Here is a 19932-nt window from a genome sequence, read left to right as displayed (position 1 = left end):
TGTTGTTCATACTGATAGGAGTTGTTATTCTACTTATTTCTATGTTAGTATTATTAAACACTTATTACTTGGCAAGTAATCTCAGATGCAGTATTTCATTTATTCCTTGAAAGTACCCATGAAGACGTTTTTCTTTCCATTTCACAGATGAAGCAACAGAGGTCCAAAGAACTTGCTCGAGTTTATACCCACAGTAAATGGCAGAGCCAGGACTCAAACGCAGCATTTTCTACATCAAGCTAGTTTCTACTTCTACTCCATTATATATGAGGATAAATTTTTGGTACTTTTTCCTCGGCAGGAACCAGGAGAATTTTCAAAAAAGATAAAGGAGAAAAAGTTTTTAATGTGACTTAATTATAAAAATATAAAATAGTCTCAATCTGAGTCTCAGAAACAAGACTGTCAAAACTTCTAAATCCAAGTGCCTGCAGGTAGAGAGCAGAAATCAAAGCCAAGATACATTTTTCTTTCAAAGTCTGAGGCGCATAAAATGAGGGAGGCTCTGAGATGATGCTCACTGTCCAAAAATGATGATGCAGAATTCCTTAACTTCTGCCCCCAGAGAAAGACACTCAAAATCATCAAATTCTTGCAGAACTTCATGAGATTATTTATCTTCAGGCTGGGATTTATAACAATCACCTGGTAGGTTCAAGCTGAGAAAAATGAGTTGTCAAAAACAGGCAATCAAAATTGCGAGTACAAGCAAGCGTCAAGAGAATAAAACTGTCACATCTGTACACATCCAGCAACAACTGCATTCATTATGTCCAAACTCCTGGTGTTTAATGTTGTCTGCTGAGGAAGCTAAGCTCCATTTAGAGTTTTACTGTTTCACTGTTAGCACAAATATATTTGAAAGAGACTTGATTGTTTGAATTATTCACAATTTTACAGAGAATGCAGTCAGACTATCTTGAGAGGAATCCCCTGGTTCCTGGGAAAATCTGTCAAAGGGGCATCTCAGCTCTAAGCATTCTGGAAGAATACACCTGATATTGGCTGGGGGCAAAGGTAGCAAGGGAAACCTTGAAGATTTCACATTCACATCATCACTTTGAGTGTGTTTTCTGTCAGGGAAATTCTCTTTTTTGTAGATCCTCAAGCATGAGAGGAGTTGCTAAAATGACAGAGAGAGAAAAGGAGAGAGAGAGGATGGGGCAGAGAGAGAGAGAGGTTCATAAAGACAGAAAGAGAATGGGAGAAAGGGAGGGAGGGAGAGAGGAAGAGAGGGAGGGTAGAAAGAAGGTAGGAAGAAAAAGAAAGAAGACACTAAGGATGAAAAGCACAATGAGAGAATGTTTGATGTTTTTCATCAACATTTTTAAGTTATTTTGTGTAAGTACCTGTACTTCCACCAAAAAATAATATTTTGACCTCAAGGTACAATAATGAGAATGAAAAAGAAGATGTCCTCATGTTTATATAAAGGGTGATTATAAAATTTGTTAATTTTCTACTCCTTTCCCTGCTCCCTTTGACTTCTAGCTTTTGTCTATTTCAGTGTTTGGTAGGAGGAAGATTAGAATAATGCCATTTGTTACTTGCACTGGTAGAACCAGAGGACAAAGAGTTGAAAACTCTTGGTCGCAAATATTGCTGTGGGCATCCTGGAATTGGCAAAACAGTTTGAAGAGTAAAACAAATATTAAGCAAACAAACAAAAAGAATCAATCAAACCGTCCCTTAATAGGTATATTCACACAATAAAATAATATACAACCTTTAAAATGAATGAACTGCCAATCTGGATATGTTTCAGAAACATCAGGTTGAATGAAAAAGGCAAGTTGTGAAAGGAAATCTCAGTATGGTACCATTTATGCAAAATTTTCCTAATACATCATTTATGAGTATGTACACATGGAGAAAAAATATGCAAACATGCATGGGAATCAGACAAGGGAAGGATGCCTCTAACTTTACAGACACAGTTACTTCTGGGGCCAGGACAGTAGGACTTTAGCCACACCTGTAACATTTCATTACCTTTTTAAAAAGTCTACAGCAAATATGGCAAAATTTTAAAATTTATTTGGTCTTGATGTTGGGTACAGGTTTGTCTTCTACTTTCTGTGCTTGAATTATTTCATAATCACAAACCAACGATGAAAGGCTATTCATTCATTGGTCAAATGGACCTATTAACTAAGTACTTTTGACCATGTAGTTTTCTGCTAATGGAGCCTGGGTGGCACATATGATTTGTGACTGATTGCTAACCCAGAGGTTGGCAGTTTGATCCCAGCCAATGGCTCCATGGAAGAAAGGCCTGAAGAATGGCTCCCCTAAAGATTACAGTCAAGAAAACCCCATGGAGCAGTTCTACTCTGTAACCCATGGGATTACCGTGTGTTGGGGGTCGACTCAACAGCAGCTAACAACAAGTTTTCTGCTACCCCTATTTTAGTGCCTGGAATATTGTAGGTAAACAACAGGAGTTTGATGAATGAGAACTATGAGCTCTGCCTTGAGATTCACCCCCCTCCGTCTCATTTTCTACTTTATTCTTCTTCACTTTATCTTTTTCTTTCTTCTGCCTGTTTCTGAGAAGTCACTGATATATCTTAAACTTCCATGCAGAATAAGAATTACAATACAACAAGGAAAAGAATAAACCATCTTCCTTCTCCCAGATTTCTAGGCTTATTTTTATGTTTGCGTCAGGTTAAGCTACCGAAGGACTAATTTATCTCTCTTGTTGCTTGCTCTACCAGTCAAGCTCATCATTCACACATCAGAGGGCTGAAAATCTTCAGAGACTATAGCTTCCAGCACTAAATTAAACCTCTTACTTTGAGGCTTGGTTTCTGTTTGATTTTTAAGGAAATTTAAAATAAAATTGCTTCCAGGAGAATAAAGATGATGACAGATGACTTATTTCCCAATTTCGCCCTAGATTATTTTAAGCATTTATTTTTTGTATAACAAAAGAGAAAGGGTTTTAATGGTGACAAAGGTAGTGCTATAGCCTTCTACCCTATTCGCCCTGAGCAGAAGGAGAAAGAACTCCTTTTCCTACATCACAATTTCAATAGCAACAATGGTAACTAGACCCCACAATATACATTAAAAAAAAAAAAAAAATCCATTGCCATAGAGTCGATTCCGACTCAAGCGACCCTATAGGACAGAGTAGAACTGCCCCATATGATTTCCAAGGAGCATCTGCTGGATTCGAACTGCTGGCCTTTTGGTTAGCACCCAAGCTCTTAACCACTCTGCCACCAGGGTTTCCAAAATATACATAACCCACCCACTGCTGTCAAGTCAGTTCCAACTTATAATGACTTTATAGGATAGAGTAGAACTGCCCCACAGAGTTTCCAAGGAGCGCCTGGTGGATTTGAACTGCCGACCTTTTGGTTAGCAGCCGTAGCACTTAACCACTATGCCCCCAGGGTTTCCACAATACATATAGGGGATATTATTGTCTGAATGGGGTTATCCTTAGGCTTGTATAGCAAGTTAAAGGCAGGGTATTAAGAATACGTGTTCATTGTTCGGAGGGTTCTTTTTTTCCTCCTTCAGAGATTTAGCTTAGCTTGAGTCTATGTGTACCTTGACTTACATTAATACCTCTAAACTCTGGTGGCATAGTGGTTAAGAGCTACAGCTGCTAACCAAAAGGTCAGCAGTTCAAATCCACCAGGTGCTCCTTAGAAACTCTATGGGGCAGGTCTACTCTGCCCTATAGGGTTGCTATGAGTCGATCGACTCGATGGCAATGGGTTTTTTTTTTTTTTTTTAATCCCAACCTACTCTTTTATCTCCATTTGATTCTGCAATACAAACAGGTTCACAAATATCACTAGAGGATCCAGTGATATTTGCTCATCTAAACTATCAAGGTATAGTTCATCTAAACTATAAGGTAAAACTCTAGAATTCAGCAAAACACGTACATATTTGGCCAAAAAGTAAAATATTCAAAATTATCCAACTGACTATGCAGACCGTCAAAGTTATTTCAAAGGTGATAAAATAAATTTAATCACTGCATTCATTCAAAGGCTGTGTTTAAATAAAACAGGTGCTGAAAGTACATTTTTGCTACCATAAATAGTGGTTTCACTCAAGTGTCTGTTTTCACATAAACAATAAATGGATCAATACCAGGCTCCTCTCATGGCTCAGCCAAAAAGATCCCATAATCTATTAACGTGCTATAGCTGAACTTGGGAACATGGAGACCTTCCAGTCAGTTACCCAGACAGGACACTCAGGACACTTACTTTTTGCTCTTTACATTGTAGTATTTTAAACCTGATCTTCATCTAATGAAAAACAACCCATTAGATGCTCCATCTCCTTGAGAAGATAGAAACAATATTATCTTTAGCAAATCAATATCTTATTTTAAGATAGCCTGAAAAGTAACTTATTTTGGCTTCATATGATTTCAAATTTCCTAAAAATTTCCATGTCTTCGCTTCCTCTACAGCAAGCATTATATAAAGGGTTATGCAATGGGGAGGAGGTAAGGGAAGCTCAGTCAAAAAGATGCTGAGACACTGTTTATTGGTACAAACTGGGAACAACTCAGCAAAATAATTCATGAGGAAAAGAAATCGTCCATTACACAAGCCCCCAATACCTCAGTAAAGAAAAATGCCCAGAAGAGATGTTTAACTCTAAGGTTCTTTTTTTTTTCCTATTATTTGTGCTCCAAGGCAAAAGTCATAAACTATCATCATCAGTTAACAGTCTGGTTTATTGAATTCCTGGAACATGATATTGATTTTTGGGAAATGATTTAATTAAAATGCTATACGCTCTTTCATAGTTAATAATACATTTGAGTCACCAGTGAAAATAAAAGAAATATAATAAAACATGTAATTATTTTGTGCCTTATAAAGTTTACAAATCTACTTCATGGCTTCCAAAACAAGAAACACTTAGTATAATTTACTATCAGTATCTGTGTTATTAAAATTTAATTCTCAATCTATTATAATATTAAATAATTTTACAAAATAAGCCAAGTTCTTAGCATAAAAACTGCTGATATTATTCCTATTTGTCCATAACAGTTAAAAAATATACATACCTCAACAAATATAAAACATGGGATGATGGAATAACTTCGTTGAGTGTTGTTTCCTACAGCCATTTCTCACACCATGTAGCGAGGCTGCACCGTCTAAAACTGTCCAAGCTGAAACAGAAATGGATATAGGATGGTGTAAGAACCATATGTTGAGATGTCCTTTGGGTACTTATAAAAAAAATCAGTTATTCTCTAGATAAGCAGGCTGTGTACAAGCAAAATAGTGGTCTACAACGCAGTCTAGCCAGACTAATAATCAATCACTTCAATGAAAAGAAAATCATATATATTATTATACGAACGGTCTTACAGCTAAAATGACCAGGAAAGGAAGCCCCCTTTCCACATAGCCATGCTGAATAGAGGAAACCCTGGTGGCATAGTGGTTAAGAGCTACGGCTGCTAACCCAAAGGTTGGCAGTTTGAATCCTCCAGGAGCTCCTTGGAAACCTTATGGGGCAGTTCTACTCTGTCCTATAGGGTTGCTATGAGTCAGAATCAACTCGACGGCAACTGGATACTGAATAGAATTCTGTTTGCCTGGTTAGGGATGGTGCCTTAGCCCAGTGGACTACCCTCATGCCATGAAATTCAATTTCTACTACAAAACTTTTGTTCTAATCCATCCTGCATGGTTCTTTCCTACCTGTACCTGACCCTCTTGGTTCGCATCCTAGGGACTTGTTTGGTTTATGCCCTTGTCTCTCCCTTTGGAGCTGGCATTTCTAGTTCCTGGCTTCCTTCCTTGACCACAATATGCCCTTGCTCCCTTGGCTACACAGCCATGAACTACTTTGGGTTTATACATCACTAATCCCCCTCACTAGGTTCCTTTAGTGCTGTGTGTGTATGTGTGTGTGTCCCAAACAACAAACAATAATACATTATTTTGATTTATAAGAATGGAGGAGCTTGGCAATAGCAGATTATTGTTAAATATTTCATTAGAACATCGTTTTCTTTCTTTGGACAGAAAATATTCCTGTTTATGAGGGTAAGTCAAATAGTATTACTACTAGGGTTCTAGTTCATACATGCATGGGTTTATTCAAAACAAAACGTGTTTAAACACGTCACTGTGATCAGTGGATGGCTGTACACAAGTTCTCTCAGCAATACACTTGTCTTAAGTCTCCTTGGGGTACCTTCAAAAGAAAGGATACTTTTTGTGTCATGGAAAAAAACCAATTTTGAGGTCAGGGCTAATACGTAAAATTTTTAACAAAACTCAAGTGGACACCTTCCCAAATCACTGACACTTTGCAAAAAGTTTATGGGAATGCTGTCCCACATAAAACAACAGTTTTTAAATAGACCAAGAATTTTAAGAAAGGTTGGGACGACCTCAAAGATGAGCCAAGTGAAGGAAGACCAGCTCAGAAGGTTATGGAGACAGTTTTTTGGGATTCCCAAGGGGTAATCTTGACAGATTCTCTTGAAGGACACAGGAAGACCATGGAGGCTTATTATGAAGAAGTTTTTAAGAAAACTGAAAACTCCATTAGTGAGAAAAAGGCCAGGAAAGTTACACCGAGGAATTTTTTTCCATCATGACAATGCACCTGCTCATTCTTCAAGGGTAGCAAGGTTGTCCTACAAGAATTTCATTGGAAAACCTTATCCCATCCACCCTATAGCCCTGATCTTGCCCCTACAGAGTGCTTTTTGTTCCCAAAACTCAAAGAACATTTAAAAGGAACACAATTTAATTTCCTTGAGGATGCCAAAAGTGCTGTTTTGAAGTAGCATAAATTGAAGAGTGCAGAATTCTTCCGGGGAGGGTTAGAGAAATGGAAACACTGCCTCAGAAATGTACAGGCCTAGGAGGACAATATGTCGAGAAATGATAGCTTCACATTTTATTTTTGTTTAATAAAGGTTTCTATGATCTTATAGCAATACTTTTTGACTTATTCTCATATTAGGCGATTGACTTAATTTGGGATCTTCTAAAAATAAGCAATAAAGTGGCAATTTTTTACTTTTATGAAACTTCCAGTCCAGATTCAGAGAATTTTTCCACCATATCTTTTATTCTCTATACAAAACAATATTGTACATATGCTTCAGGTATCTGTTTCTGATAAGTATTTATTATTTTTCATTTGCTCTATTCCTGTGTCATCTTTACCAACAGTTCTTCTGGAGTGTGGTAGGAAAGGGTGACACAGACATTACCAGTTCACCTAAATGGACAACTTCACTTCTCTTAAATGTCACAAATTAACATTCATGTTTTCCATTCAATTCTGTCTTTACTACATCTATCCTTATCTTTCCAGAATGAAAGCTTTAAAATATATTTCCTTCCCCTTTTGGGATGTCAATTTTTCTCTTATCAATGAAAACTTATGAATTTATCAAATTTTTATCAAATTTAATATATGCTATATTAGGTCATACCAATCACAGTATGTAAATTATTTCATTTCAGGCAACTTAACTTTTTCAATTAAAAACTGGATTTTATCTGTTATAAAATAATACTCATTGAAATTAGTCAGATGCAAAAGGACAAATACTGTATAAGACCACTATTATAAGTTCTTGAGAAACAGTATAAACTGAGAACACATTCTTTTGTGGTTACCAGAGGGGGGAGGGAGAGAGGGTGGGAGAGGGTTATTTACTGATTAGTTAGTAGATAAGAACTACTTTAGGTGAAGAGAAGGACAATACTCAATACAGGAAAGGTCAGCTCAACTGGACTGGACCAAAAGCAAAGAAGTTTCCGGGATAAACTGAATGCTTCGAAGATCAGCGGAGCAAGGGCAGGGGTTTGGGGACTATGGCTTAAGGGGATTTCTAAGTCAATTGGCATAATAAACTCTATTATGAAAACATTCTGCATCCCACTTTGAACTGTGGCGTTTGGGGTCTTAAATGCCAACAAGCGGCCATCTAAGATGCATCAACTGGTCTCAACCCACCTGGATCAAAGGAGAATGAAGAACACCAAGGTCGCACGATAACTATGAGCCCAAGAGACAGAAAGGGCCACATGAACCAGAGACTTACATCATCCTGAGACCAGAAGAACTAGATGGTGCCTGGCCACAACCGATGACTGCCCTGACAGGGAGCACAACAGAGAACCCCTGAGGGAGCAGGAGAACAGTGGGATGCAGACCCCAAATTCTCATAAAAAGACCAGACTTAATGGTCTGACTGAGACTAGAAGAATCCCGGTGGTCATGGACCCCAAACCTTTTGTTGGCCCAGGACAGGAACCATTCCCGAAGACAACTCATCAGACATGGAAGGGACTGGACAATGGGTTGGAGAGAGATGCTGATGAAGAGTGAGCTACTTGTATCAGGTGGACACTTGAGACTGTGTTGGCGTCTCCTGTCTGGAGGGGAGATGGGAGGGAAGAGAGGGTTAGAAACTGGCAAAACCGTCACGAAAGGAGAGACTGGAAGAACAGAGCGGGCTGACTCATTAGGTGGAGAGTAAATGGGAGTATGTAGTAAGGTGTATATAAGCTTATATGTGAAAGACTGACTTGATTTGTAAACTTTCACTTAAAGCACAATAAAAATTATTTAAAATAATAATAATACTCATAATACATCTGTCCTTTCAGCACTTTATTTTGGAATTTAGAAAGGACTAACATTTTCTACAGTCAGAAAGGATCCATATTCAGGTCACACATTAGGTTTTTTTTTTTTTTTTAGGTTGATATGACAACCACGTATTGTTTTCATTGTACCCTTACTTAACCCAAATCTCTTAGAATTCATTTGTCAGTGTATGATTCAGATGAATTCATCTGTCAGCATCAACTAAGCACAGTGCCAAATATATGAAAAGAAAATTAAATTTTAATCTCCTTCAAGAAGGGACAGGCACCAGAAAAATCAAAAGTATCAGACACCTAGTATTTTAGATGGCTTCTCTAACTATTAATAAAGAATGGCAATGAAATGGAGGGTACAAACAAATACAAGGTAAGCTTTGGGGTATCATATAAAATTCTCCTTTATCCTTCATTCTTTTGGTCTGAAATACAACCTAGCTTTTTATATGCACACATAGTTTCATAGGAGTCCCTGGGTGGTAAAAACGGTTAACACACTTGGCTGCTAACCGAAAGGATGGAAGTTCAAGTCAACCCACAGGCTCCTCCAAAGAAAGGCCTGGTCTCACATTTCAAGTTTCTAATTCAATGATTTTATAGGAAATTTATCTGAAACAGTTTTAAAACATTTTTATCATCCCAATAAGATCCTGCATGCTCATGTATGTTCACCTTTACCAACACCTCCACTCCACTCCTACACCTCCCAAACCTAGGCAACTACTAATCTACTTTCTGTTTCTACCAATTTGCCTTTTCTGGATATTTCAAATGCATGAAATCATACAATGTGTCTGGATTCTTAAGCTTAGCATGATATTTTTGAAGTTCATACATGTCATAGTACGTAACAGTAATTTTTTTTCCTTCTTACCGTCAATTAGTATTCCATTGTATGGATATAGCACATTCACCAGTTGGTGAAAATGTAGGTCTTTTTCAGTTTGGAGCTGTATCCAATATTAGACTTATTTAATATTTTGGATAATAATGCTAAGATTTGTATATATGTCTTTGTGTGGATATATGTTTTCATTTCTCTTGGATAGATAGCTTAGAGTCGAATTACTGGGTCTGGTGGAAAATTTGTTTAATTTTTTAAGAAAACTGCCAAACTGTTTTCCAAAGCAGTTGTGCCATTTTACATTCCCATCAGCAATACATGATGTTACCATGTCTTCATAGCCTCACGAACATTTGTTTTCTCTGTCTTTTTTATTATAGCCATCCTAGTGTGCCCCCATGTATCTGTCAGTTTGTCATACTGTGGGGGCTTGTGTGTTGCTGTGATGCTGGAAGCTATGCCACCAGTATTCAGATACCAGCAGGGTCACCCATGGAGGACAGGTTTCAGTTGAGCTTCCAGGCTAAGACAGACTAGGAAGAAGGACCCGGCAGTCTACTTCAGGAAAGTATTAGCCAGTGAAAACATTATGAATAGCAGCAAAACACTGTCTGATATAGTGCTGGAAGATGAGCCTCCCAGGTTGGAAAGTGCTCAAAAGATGACTGGGGAAGAGCTGCCTCCTCAAAGTAGAGTCAACCTTAATGATGTGGATGGAGTAAGGCTTTTGCTGATGTGGCACGACTCAAAATGAGAAGAAAAAGCTGCAAGTATCCATTAATAATCAGAACCTGGAATGTACGAAGTTTGAATCTTGGAAAATTAGAAATCATCAAAAATGAAATGGAACACATAAAGATCAATATCCTAGGCATTAGTGAACTGAAATGGACTGGTATTGGCCATTTTGAATCGGACAATCATATAGTCTACTACGCTGGGAATGACAACTTGAAAAGGAATGGTGTTGCATTCATCATCAAAAAGAATGTTTCAAGATCTATCCTGAAGTACAATGCTGTCACTGATAGGATAATATCCATATGCTTTTTTAATAAGGAAGACCAGTTAATATAACTATTGTTCAAATATACGCACCAACCACTAGAGCCAAAGATGAAGTAACGGAAGATTTTTATCAGTTGCTGCAGTCTGAAATTGATCGAACATGCGATGAAGATGCATTGATAACTACTGGTGATTGGAATGCGAAAGTTAGAAACAAAGAAGAAGGATCAGTGGTTGGAAAATATGGCCTTGGTGATAGAAACAATGCCAAAGATCGAATGATAGGATTTTTCAAGACCAACAACTTCTTCATTGCAAATACCTTCTTTCACCAACATAAAGGGCGACTATACGCATGGAACTCACCAGATGGAACACACAGGAATCAAATTGACTACATCTGTGGAAAGAGATGATGGAAAAGCCAATATCATCAGTCAGAACAAAGCCAGGGGCTGACTGTGGAACAGACCATCAATTGCTCATATGCAAGTTCAAGCTGAAACTGAAGAAAGTCAGAGCAAGTCCACAAAAGCCAAAATATGACCTTGAGTATATCCCACCTGAAGAATAGATTTGACGCACTGAACACTGGTGACCGAAGACCGGACGAGTTGTGGAATGACATCAAGGACATCATACATGAAGAAAGCAAGAGGTCACTGAAAAGACAGGAAAGAAAGAAAAGGCCAAGATGGATGTCAGAGGAGACTCTGAAAATTGCTCTCAAACACTGAGCAGCTAAAGCAAAAGGAAGAATTGATGAAGTAAGAGAACTGAACAGAAGATTTCAAAGGGCACCTCGAGAAGACAAAGTAAAGTATTATAATGACATGTGCAAAGAGCTGGAAATGGAAAACCAAAAGGGAAGAACACGCTCGGTGTTTCTCAAGCTGAAAAAACTGAAGAGAAAATTCAAGCCTCGAGTTGCAATAGTGAAGGATTCCATGGGGAAAATATTAAACAATGCAGGAAGAATCAAAAGAAGATGGAAGGAATACACAGAGTCATTATACCAAAAAGAATGTCGATGTTCAACCATTTCAAGAGGTAGCATATGATCAGGAACCAATGGTACTGAAGGAAGAAGTCCAAGCTGCTTTGAAGGCATTGGCGAAAAACAAGGCTTCAGGAATTGATGGAATATCAATTGAGACGTTTCGACAAACAGATGCAGTGCTGGAGGTGCTCACTCGTTTATGCCAAGAAATATGGAAGACAGCTTCCTGGCCATCTGAATGGAAGAGATCCATATTTATGCCTATTCCCAAGAAAGGTGATCCAACTGAATGTGGAAATTATAGAACAATATCATTAATATCACACACAAGCAAAATTTTGCTGAAGATCATTCAAAAACGGCTGCAGCAGTATATCGACAGGGAACTGCCAGAAATTGAGGCTGGTTTCAGAAGAGGACATGGAACCAGGGATATCATTGCTGATGTCAGATGGATCCTGGTGGAAAGCAGAGAATACCAGAAGGATGTTTCCAGAAAAAAAAGAAAAAAACCCAGTGAGGGACATTTACCTGTGTTTTACAGACTACGCAAAGACATTCGACTGTGTGGATCATAACAAACTATGGACAACATTGTAAAGAAGGGGAATTCCAGAACAGTTAATTGTGCCCATGAGGAACCTTTACATAGATCCAGAGGCAGTTGTTAGGACAGAACAAGGGGATTCTGATTGGCTTAAAGTCAGGAAAGGTGTGTGCCACGGTTGTATTCTTTCACCATACCTATTCAATCTGTATGCTGAGCAAATAATACAAGAAGCTGGACCATATGAAGAAGAACCGGGCAACAGGATTGGAGGAAGACTCATTAATAACCTGCGTTATGCGGATGACACGACCTTGCTTGCTGAAAGTGAAGAGGACTTGACTAATGAAGATCAAAGACCACAGCCTTCAGTATGGATTGCACCTCAACATAAAGAAAACAAAAATCCTCACAACTGGACCAATAAGCAACATCAAGATAATTGGAGAAAAGACTGAAGTTGTCAAGGGTTTCATTTTACTTGGATCCACAATCAACAGCCATGGAAGCAGCAGTCAAGAAATCAAAAGATGCGTCGCATTGGGCAAATCTCCTGCAAAGGACCTCTTTAAAGTGTTGAAAAGCAAAGATGTCACCTTGAAGACTAAGGTGTGCCTGACCCAAGCCATGGTATTTTCAATTGCATGATATGCATGTGAAAGCTGGACAATGAATAAGGAAGACCGAAGAAGAATCGATGCCTTTGAATTGTGGTGTTGGTGAAGAATATTGAATATACCACGGACTGCCAGAAGAAAGAACAAATCTGTCTTGGAAGAAGTACAACCAGAATGCTCCTTAGAAGCAAGGGTGGCAAGACTGCATCTTATATACTTTGGACATGTTGTCAGGAGGGATCAGTCCTTGGAGAAGGACATCATGCTTGGCAAAGTACAGGGTCAGCGGAAAAAAGGAAGACCCTCAACGAGGTGGATTGACACAGTGGCTGCAACAATGGGCTCAAGCATAACAATGATTGTAAGGATGGCGCAGGGCCAGGCAGTGTTTCGGTCTGTTGTGCATAGGGTCGCTATGAGTTGGAACCGATTCGACGGCACCTAACAACAAACAACAATCCTCGTGTGTGTGTGAAGTGTTCTCACAGTGGTTTTAATTTGCATTTTTCTAATAACTAATGGTGTTAAGCATCTTTTAATGTGTTTATTAGCCATTCTTATATCTTCTTTTGTGAAGCCTATTCAAATCTTTTGATAATTTTTTATTAGGTTGTACATCTTATTATTTTTGAGAAGAGTTCTTTGTATATTCTGAATACAAGACCTTATTAGATATGTATTTTGAAAATATTTTCAAAATTGCTTGTTTTAATTTTCTTAACGGTGTCTTTTATATACACATTTCACTAGTATCATTTTTTTAAGTTTTAGTGTTGAACTGAAATTTCAAAGGCTTTGAATACAGATATTTATTAGCTTAATATTATACCAGTTCAGATTTTCAAAAGCAATTAAAAACTGTGAAAAATACAACAAATCAATGTCATGATAAAATTAATATTAGAAATTATAGTCAACAACTTAACAGAATAGATAAAAGAGTCAATTCATAGAAGAAGAAATATGGATACCAAATAAAAATATGGAAACATTCTTAATACCATTAATATTCAAGGTATACCAACTAAAACAAATAATATCGTGATATCATTTCACATGTATAAAACCGAGGAAAAGTAAAAGTCTGATAGCACCAAGCACTGGGCAGGATGTGGAATAGCAGAAGCTCTCTCACATAACTGGCTAGAGTACCATTTGGAATACTCACCTTGAAAAGTGATTCAGCAGTATCTAGTAAAGTGGAAGATGCCCATCCCTTTAACCCTTCAAACATGGAATTTAGGAAGAACTAACAGTTTCCACAAGAGCACTGGTGGTGCAACAGTTAAGTGCTCAGCTGCTAACCAAAAGGTTGGTGGTTTGAACCCATTCAATGGCTCTACAGGAAAAAGACCTGATGATCTCCTCCTGTAAAGATTACAGCCTTGAAAACTCTATGGGGCAGTTCTACTCTGTCCCATGGGGTCACTGTGAGTCAGAGTTGACTTGACAGCACCCATCAACAACGTAATAGTTTCCACAGTTAGAAAGGAATTCATACGTAGAACACACGTTGAGTTGATGTGACAGCCATATAAGTGGTATCAGAACATTTGGCTAGCAATTTCGATAAAACCCAACTTTTCCTTATATCATAGACCAAAATAAATTAGATCTTTTATTACAGTCCTTCGCAGCTTTGAGGCTCTGTTCATTATTGTTTTATTAGTCTATTTTCTCTCTGTTGTTCAGACTGGGTAATTTCTATTGTTCTATCTTCAAGTTCACTGATTCTTTCCTCTGTCATTTCCATTGTGCTGCTGAGCTTGAGCTCATCCATTTAGATTTTTTATGTCAGTTATTTTATTTTTTTAGTTCTAAAATTTCCATTTGGTTCTTCTTTACATCTTCTATTTCTTTGACAAAATTTTCTTTTTTTTTTTTTCTCATTTGTTTCAAGCATGTTCTTAATTGCCCCGTGAAGTATTTTTATGATGGTTGCTTTGAAATCCTTGCCAGATAATTCTAACACCTGTGCCATTTCTGTGATGGTGTCTGTTGATTGTCTTTTCTTATTCAGTTGAGATCTTCCTGGTTCTTGCTATCAAGAATGGTTTTTGATGGATACCTTGGGGTATTATAAGGCTCAGGATCTTATTTAAATCTTGTGTTTTATCATGTAACCTCTGGCATCTCTCCAGTGGGTGAAGGAAAAACATCACCTCATTACTGTCACGTGAGGGTGAAAGTCCAAGTTGTCCACGTGGCCTCCAATGGTATCTGCTGCTGGGCAGAGGTGGAAGCCAGGCTCCCCATTGACTTCCACTGATACCAATCAGTCTGGGATGGGGAGAGATACCTTTTCACTGCTCCCACCATGGCCTCCAATGACACTGTGGGGAAGTGGCCTTATTATTGTTGAGTGATGGTAAAAGTCTTGACTTTTACTAGGCCGCCTGTGATACCACCCCAGTGAGGAGGGGGAGTAGTGCCTTGTTACTGCTGGGTAGGAGTGGGAGTCCAGGCTCCCCACATGGTCATCCCTGACACTGAGAGAAGAGGGGTGGACTCATTACTGCCCAGTGTGGATGAAAGCCCTGGCTCCAAACTTGGCTTTCTCTAACACCACTCTAGCAGGTGCCTGGGGGAGACTCATTACAGACTGACAAGGGTGAAGTTGAGGCTCTGTACTTGGCCTTTGCTGGGAGGGGTGGAAGAGAGCAACAGGGTTTTTTGTGCTGTTTGGATGGAGTTGAGGGGTTATTTTCTAAAAGTTTTCTGCCTTGCTCTTCCTACACCTGTCCTAGTACTTTGGCTAGAAAGTACAGGCTGTTCTCAGGGCTTTTGTTGTCTGAGCCCATTTCCAGGTTGCCAGCTTCTCCAGTATCTGGTCTGAGATATATGAAGCAGAAAGTAAACCCTGGGACTTCACTACCATGTCATTCCTGTGCCCTAAGGTCCCCAGCCTGTCTGCCTTCTTTTTTTTTTTCTTTACCCCTTAGTCTTCTTATTTTTATTTTATTTATAACATCCACGGATTTTAATTGTAGTTAGTGGGAGAATAGGGAAACGCATATCTTATTCCATCTTCCCAGTAGCAGGAGTCATCAGAAGTTGTTTTGAAGCGTACCACATTTGGCAACCACCAAGATTCTTGCATGGCCCCCCCCTGCTGTGTTCTCATGAATTTGAGCTTCTTGGTACCCAAGATTTCAAAGTACCAAAACAAATCACATCATTCATTCATTCACTCCCAATTCACACCAGGTATACTGCTGGCCATGACAATGAACTAACCAAATACCCTATACTCAAGAGACTAACAGCTATCAAGAAGAGATAGGAAAACAAATATTCAAAGAAGTGTAACAATGTGTTATGGGTACTAATAAAAGTAAGAGGGATAATGGGGACATAAATAAATGCTCAGTTCTAACTGTTGGGGTCAGAGACATCTCATCTATCAGGCATGGCAGGCACAGTGCCTACAGTCTATAATACTTCCAGGTGCCCACAAAAATGTTTTAACTTATTTTAAAATCAGAATAAAAAATGAACTTCTAAAAAACTAAAAAACCAAACCCATTGCCGTTGGGTCAATTCCGACTCATAGCAACCCTATAGAGACCCTACAGGACACAGTAGAACTGCCCTATAGAGTTTCCAAGGAAGGCCTGGTAGATTTGAATTGCTGACCTTTTGGTTAGCAGCTGTAGCACTTAACCACTAGGCCACCAGAGTTTCCAATGAACTTCTAGGTAGAAGAAAATGTTTTAATATATAATATTAAGATATTAGTTTTATACCAATGCAATTGTAACATACTCTCTCCTCACTTATCAACATGGTTAGGTTCCAAAGGCCAGGTCGTTATGTGAAATAGGTGTTATTTGAAAATGGAGGATGACCACATCAGATCACAAAATGGAGGATGACCACATCATTACATAACTGCCAAATTACATCATTACATAACTGTCAAACCACTGAGAATCATGCATCAAAGCCAGTGTACTCTCGCCTTGCAACTTGGCATTTGTTACTGCCAGACGTACATCACTAATGTGCAAAATAGTCAGTAGATTTTTTTACTATTGTCATAAATGTGAAATGTCAGATAACGAAATGGTCGATAATATTACCAACATCTTCCCTCACCCTCTCTTCCCCAGAACCATCAGGAAAAAAGGAATATATTCAGTGTGGATCCTCCTTTGTTCCTCTCATTTTGAGTGTAAGCATACCCACAAAAGGCTAGCTGCTTCATGACTTTATCTCCCTGTTTTAGACAGCCCGTGTTTAAATTGTCTGTCCCTATCAAATCAGTGCTCTGAGGAAACAAGCATGCTCCTTAGTCTTGAAGGATCTTCTGTTCCAGTTGGAATTTTGAGCAACTGCATCCATAAGCAAAGTCCAGTCCAGAGCAAGCCATCGAACTGTAGTAATCTACACCAGCTCATGGTGTCAAACATCTTTCTCTTCATTCAGCCAGGTCCTGGTCAGCTCATCCCTGGCCATCCAAGCTAGGTCACAATGGGTTCAAGCCTTAGGCTTGAGAATTCACACAACCGCTCAGCAGTTCAGACCAACCAGCCCCTTCTCTCTCTCTTACCCCTAGCCCTCATGGGTTAGGTCAATGGGCATCCACCCATAAGCTCAGGAGTCTACACAACTCCCTGCACTTCTGACCAGCCAGCCCTTTCTCTCTCCCATCCCTAGCCCCCATGGGCTAAGCTGACAGATGCAAATGGAACATGTCCAAACTCAGTCCATCTCTTCATTGCTGCACTTCTCCCGCTTCCACTCATTGAGTAAACTAGGTGGTCACCCAAGGTGAGGATACCAGGTTGTCTACTGGTAACTCCCAATCTGGGAAGGGGGTTCCGCCTAATGGGCACTGACTGCTCCTGCTTCAATGCACCCAAAGGCAAATTGCTTGCTTGAAATTCAAAAAGCAAAACAGTCACTTTTTTTTCTGCAGGTCCTTCCTTCAAATGCAAATATCCTGTTCTTTCAGCAGTTCTAGGTGGTTCTGTCTGTCTTTTCAAATGCTCTCAACCACTATGCCACTGGTGGCACAGTAGGTAAGCATTCAGCTGCTAACCAAAAGGTCAGCAGTTTGAATGCACCAGCAGTTCCTTGGAAACCCTGTGGGGCAGTTCTATGCTGTCCTATAGGGTCGCGATGAGTAGGAATTGACTCAACAGCAACCGTTTTCACAACCAAAGTAGCGATCTAAACATCAAATGTTTAACTTCATTCTTTCTCTTGTAAAATCTCATGCTTCCATGAGTCTGGAGCAAATCCTACTTCTGACATCAACTGTAAAATGGTATGAAAGGGGCATCATCTCACCTCTTCCAACTTCACAAGGCAGAAAGAGAATCAAGATTTAACAGCTCAAGGCTGATTCCTATGAGGGAGAGGTCAGACACGCCTCCTCTCTCTGCCACCTTTACCAATTCTGATACCAACTGTCCATCTCTTGGCACTCTCTACTTCTTGGTGAGTTCGATAATTTGCTGCAATGGCCACATAGAACTCACAGACCATATTCACAGTTATGGGGTTTATTAGGGAAGTAACACGTTACCATTCAGGTTCAGGAACACTCAAGATACAGTTCTTTCATCAGGGCAGCCTCTTCTCAGCCGTGCCTGTAGGCATACCTCTTTCTGGCCCCTCAGCCTCTACCCTGCTTGGGCAAGTGCTACAAAGGTCTTTTAGCTTTGCTGATATGTACCTCAAGGCACCCTACTCCACCAGTAAGCCTCAGCCCAAAGATGCTCAGCTCTAGCTCTGTGGTCAGCAAACCTAGCTCCACCAAATGCCCAGAGACACCCTACTCCTCCAGCAAGCCTCCGGCCCAAAGGCTCGGCTTTTTTTGCTCCATGGGCCAAGAAGCCCACTGCACCATCTCCCACCTCTTTCTTCTGCACCATTTCTCTACCACCACTTCTTGCCGTCTTCAGTGTTACAGCTCTCTCTCTCTCAGTCTCTAGCTGTGACAATCAAAAATGTCTCTAGACTTTCGGAGGGGTAATGAGGAACCCCTGGTAAAGAAACACTAACTCAAGAAGACCAAAAGCAGAGCCCCATAAGAGCTCTTGAGCTGGTGAAGAAACTGCTTCACCTGTGATAAGGTCACAGTTGTGTCTGAGGGTACAAAACTATTCTTTCCAAGTACGTAGCAGAGGAAAATCTAGGAATTATTGAGGTGCCTTATTGACTTTGGGGGAAACAAAGGATATCCCAAGTCTGGAGACCATGATCGGGGTGATAAAAGCTACAATAGGTGGTAGTTACTATCAATCTGAACTCCTAGAAATACTCGATGTTTGGTTGGTTCAAGATTGAAATGAGAGTGTGGCTGGAATTAAAAGGGAAAACTAGGGCTTATTCTTATATGATGCCATATCTTAATGGCAAGAGAAAATTAAGCTAGGAGAATTACATTTTATTTGTATTCTCCAGTATTCTAGGTTAGACATAATCCTAAAATGCAGCTCATCCTTAACACATGTTAAATAAGTGTTAAGTTCCTTGGTGGCACTGAGTTACCAATACTGTTTTATATCATTTCTATTCAGTACATTATCTCCAACCAGGAGCACAGTTCATATTTAATTTCCCAAAACTGGAAAAGCTAACTATTTTTTAAAGCAAGGAAGACATAAAGGAATAGGAACAAATCAAACGAGATTGTAGGTGGGTGTAAAATAGATCCCACCATTAGATAATATGGGATTTAGGAATGCACAATTTGGGCTTTCAAGAGAAACACTGTCCAGTTTTACAGATGCTTTTCAAAGCTTGTGAAGAATGACAATTTGAAGCCCTATATACTATGGGAGGGTAGCGTTAGCTCTCCCTGTATTTTCCCTTCTCTCTTCCTCACAGTTCCTCGCAGATCCAGCTCTTGAGCTAGCCCAGACTAATGCAAAGAGCATATAAAAAGCGTCAGGATCAGTATCCAGGGATACCTAGAATTGAGTCCATTCCTTGTAAAAGACCCGGTTTCAGGGCCCTATGAGGATACTTGGTCCCCCATATTGTTCCTGAATGGCTTTTCAGGATACCAAAGATCATTTCAGGTTCCCTCAGGGCTTCCACAGTACATTGGCCTGGTCCACATGACCAGTCTTCAGTTTTGTCCCTACTTCTTAAATCTTAGGAATCACCTTGCAGTAATTCAGCTTTTCGCCAGGCCTGGATCTTTGCCTGTACTCACTTGGCGACTAGAGACCGAGCTACTCTATTTGCCTAGGTGAGTTCTTTGAATCTACAAGTATACACCTCAGCTCTATGCCTTCATGGACAGTCTGTAAGACAGCCAT

The 19932-nt window shown here is 39.5% G+C and overlaps 1 protein-coding gene across 1 annotated transcript in view; it reads right to left on the bottom strand.

Moving 5' to 3' along the window:
- Positions 1 to 19932, bottom strand: part of PLPPR1 (phospholipid phosphatase related 1) — a 159002-nt gene that overhangs the window by 123225 nt on the left and 15845 nt on the right. The window contains exon 2 of the mRNA XM_049895892.1: positions 5057 to 5164. Coding sequence (XP_049751849.1) covers positions 5057 to 5119 — 63 coding nt within the window. The 5' untranslated portion in view covers positions 5120 to 5164. The remainder of the gene's footprint in view (positions 1 to 5056; positions 5165 to 19932) is intronic.

This window comes from Elephas maximus, chromosome 9 (genome assembly GCF_024166365.1).
Source record: "Elephas maximus indicus isolate mEleMax1 chromosome 9, mEleMax1 primary haplotype, whole genome shotgun sequence".
NCBI classification, from domain to species: domain Eukaryota; kingdom Metazoa; phylum Chordata; class Mammalia; order Proboscidea; family Elephantidae; genus Elephas; species Elephas maximus.
This window is presented reverse-complemented; position numbering and strand designations above follow the sequence as displayed.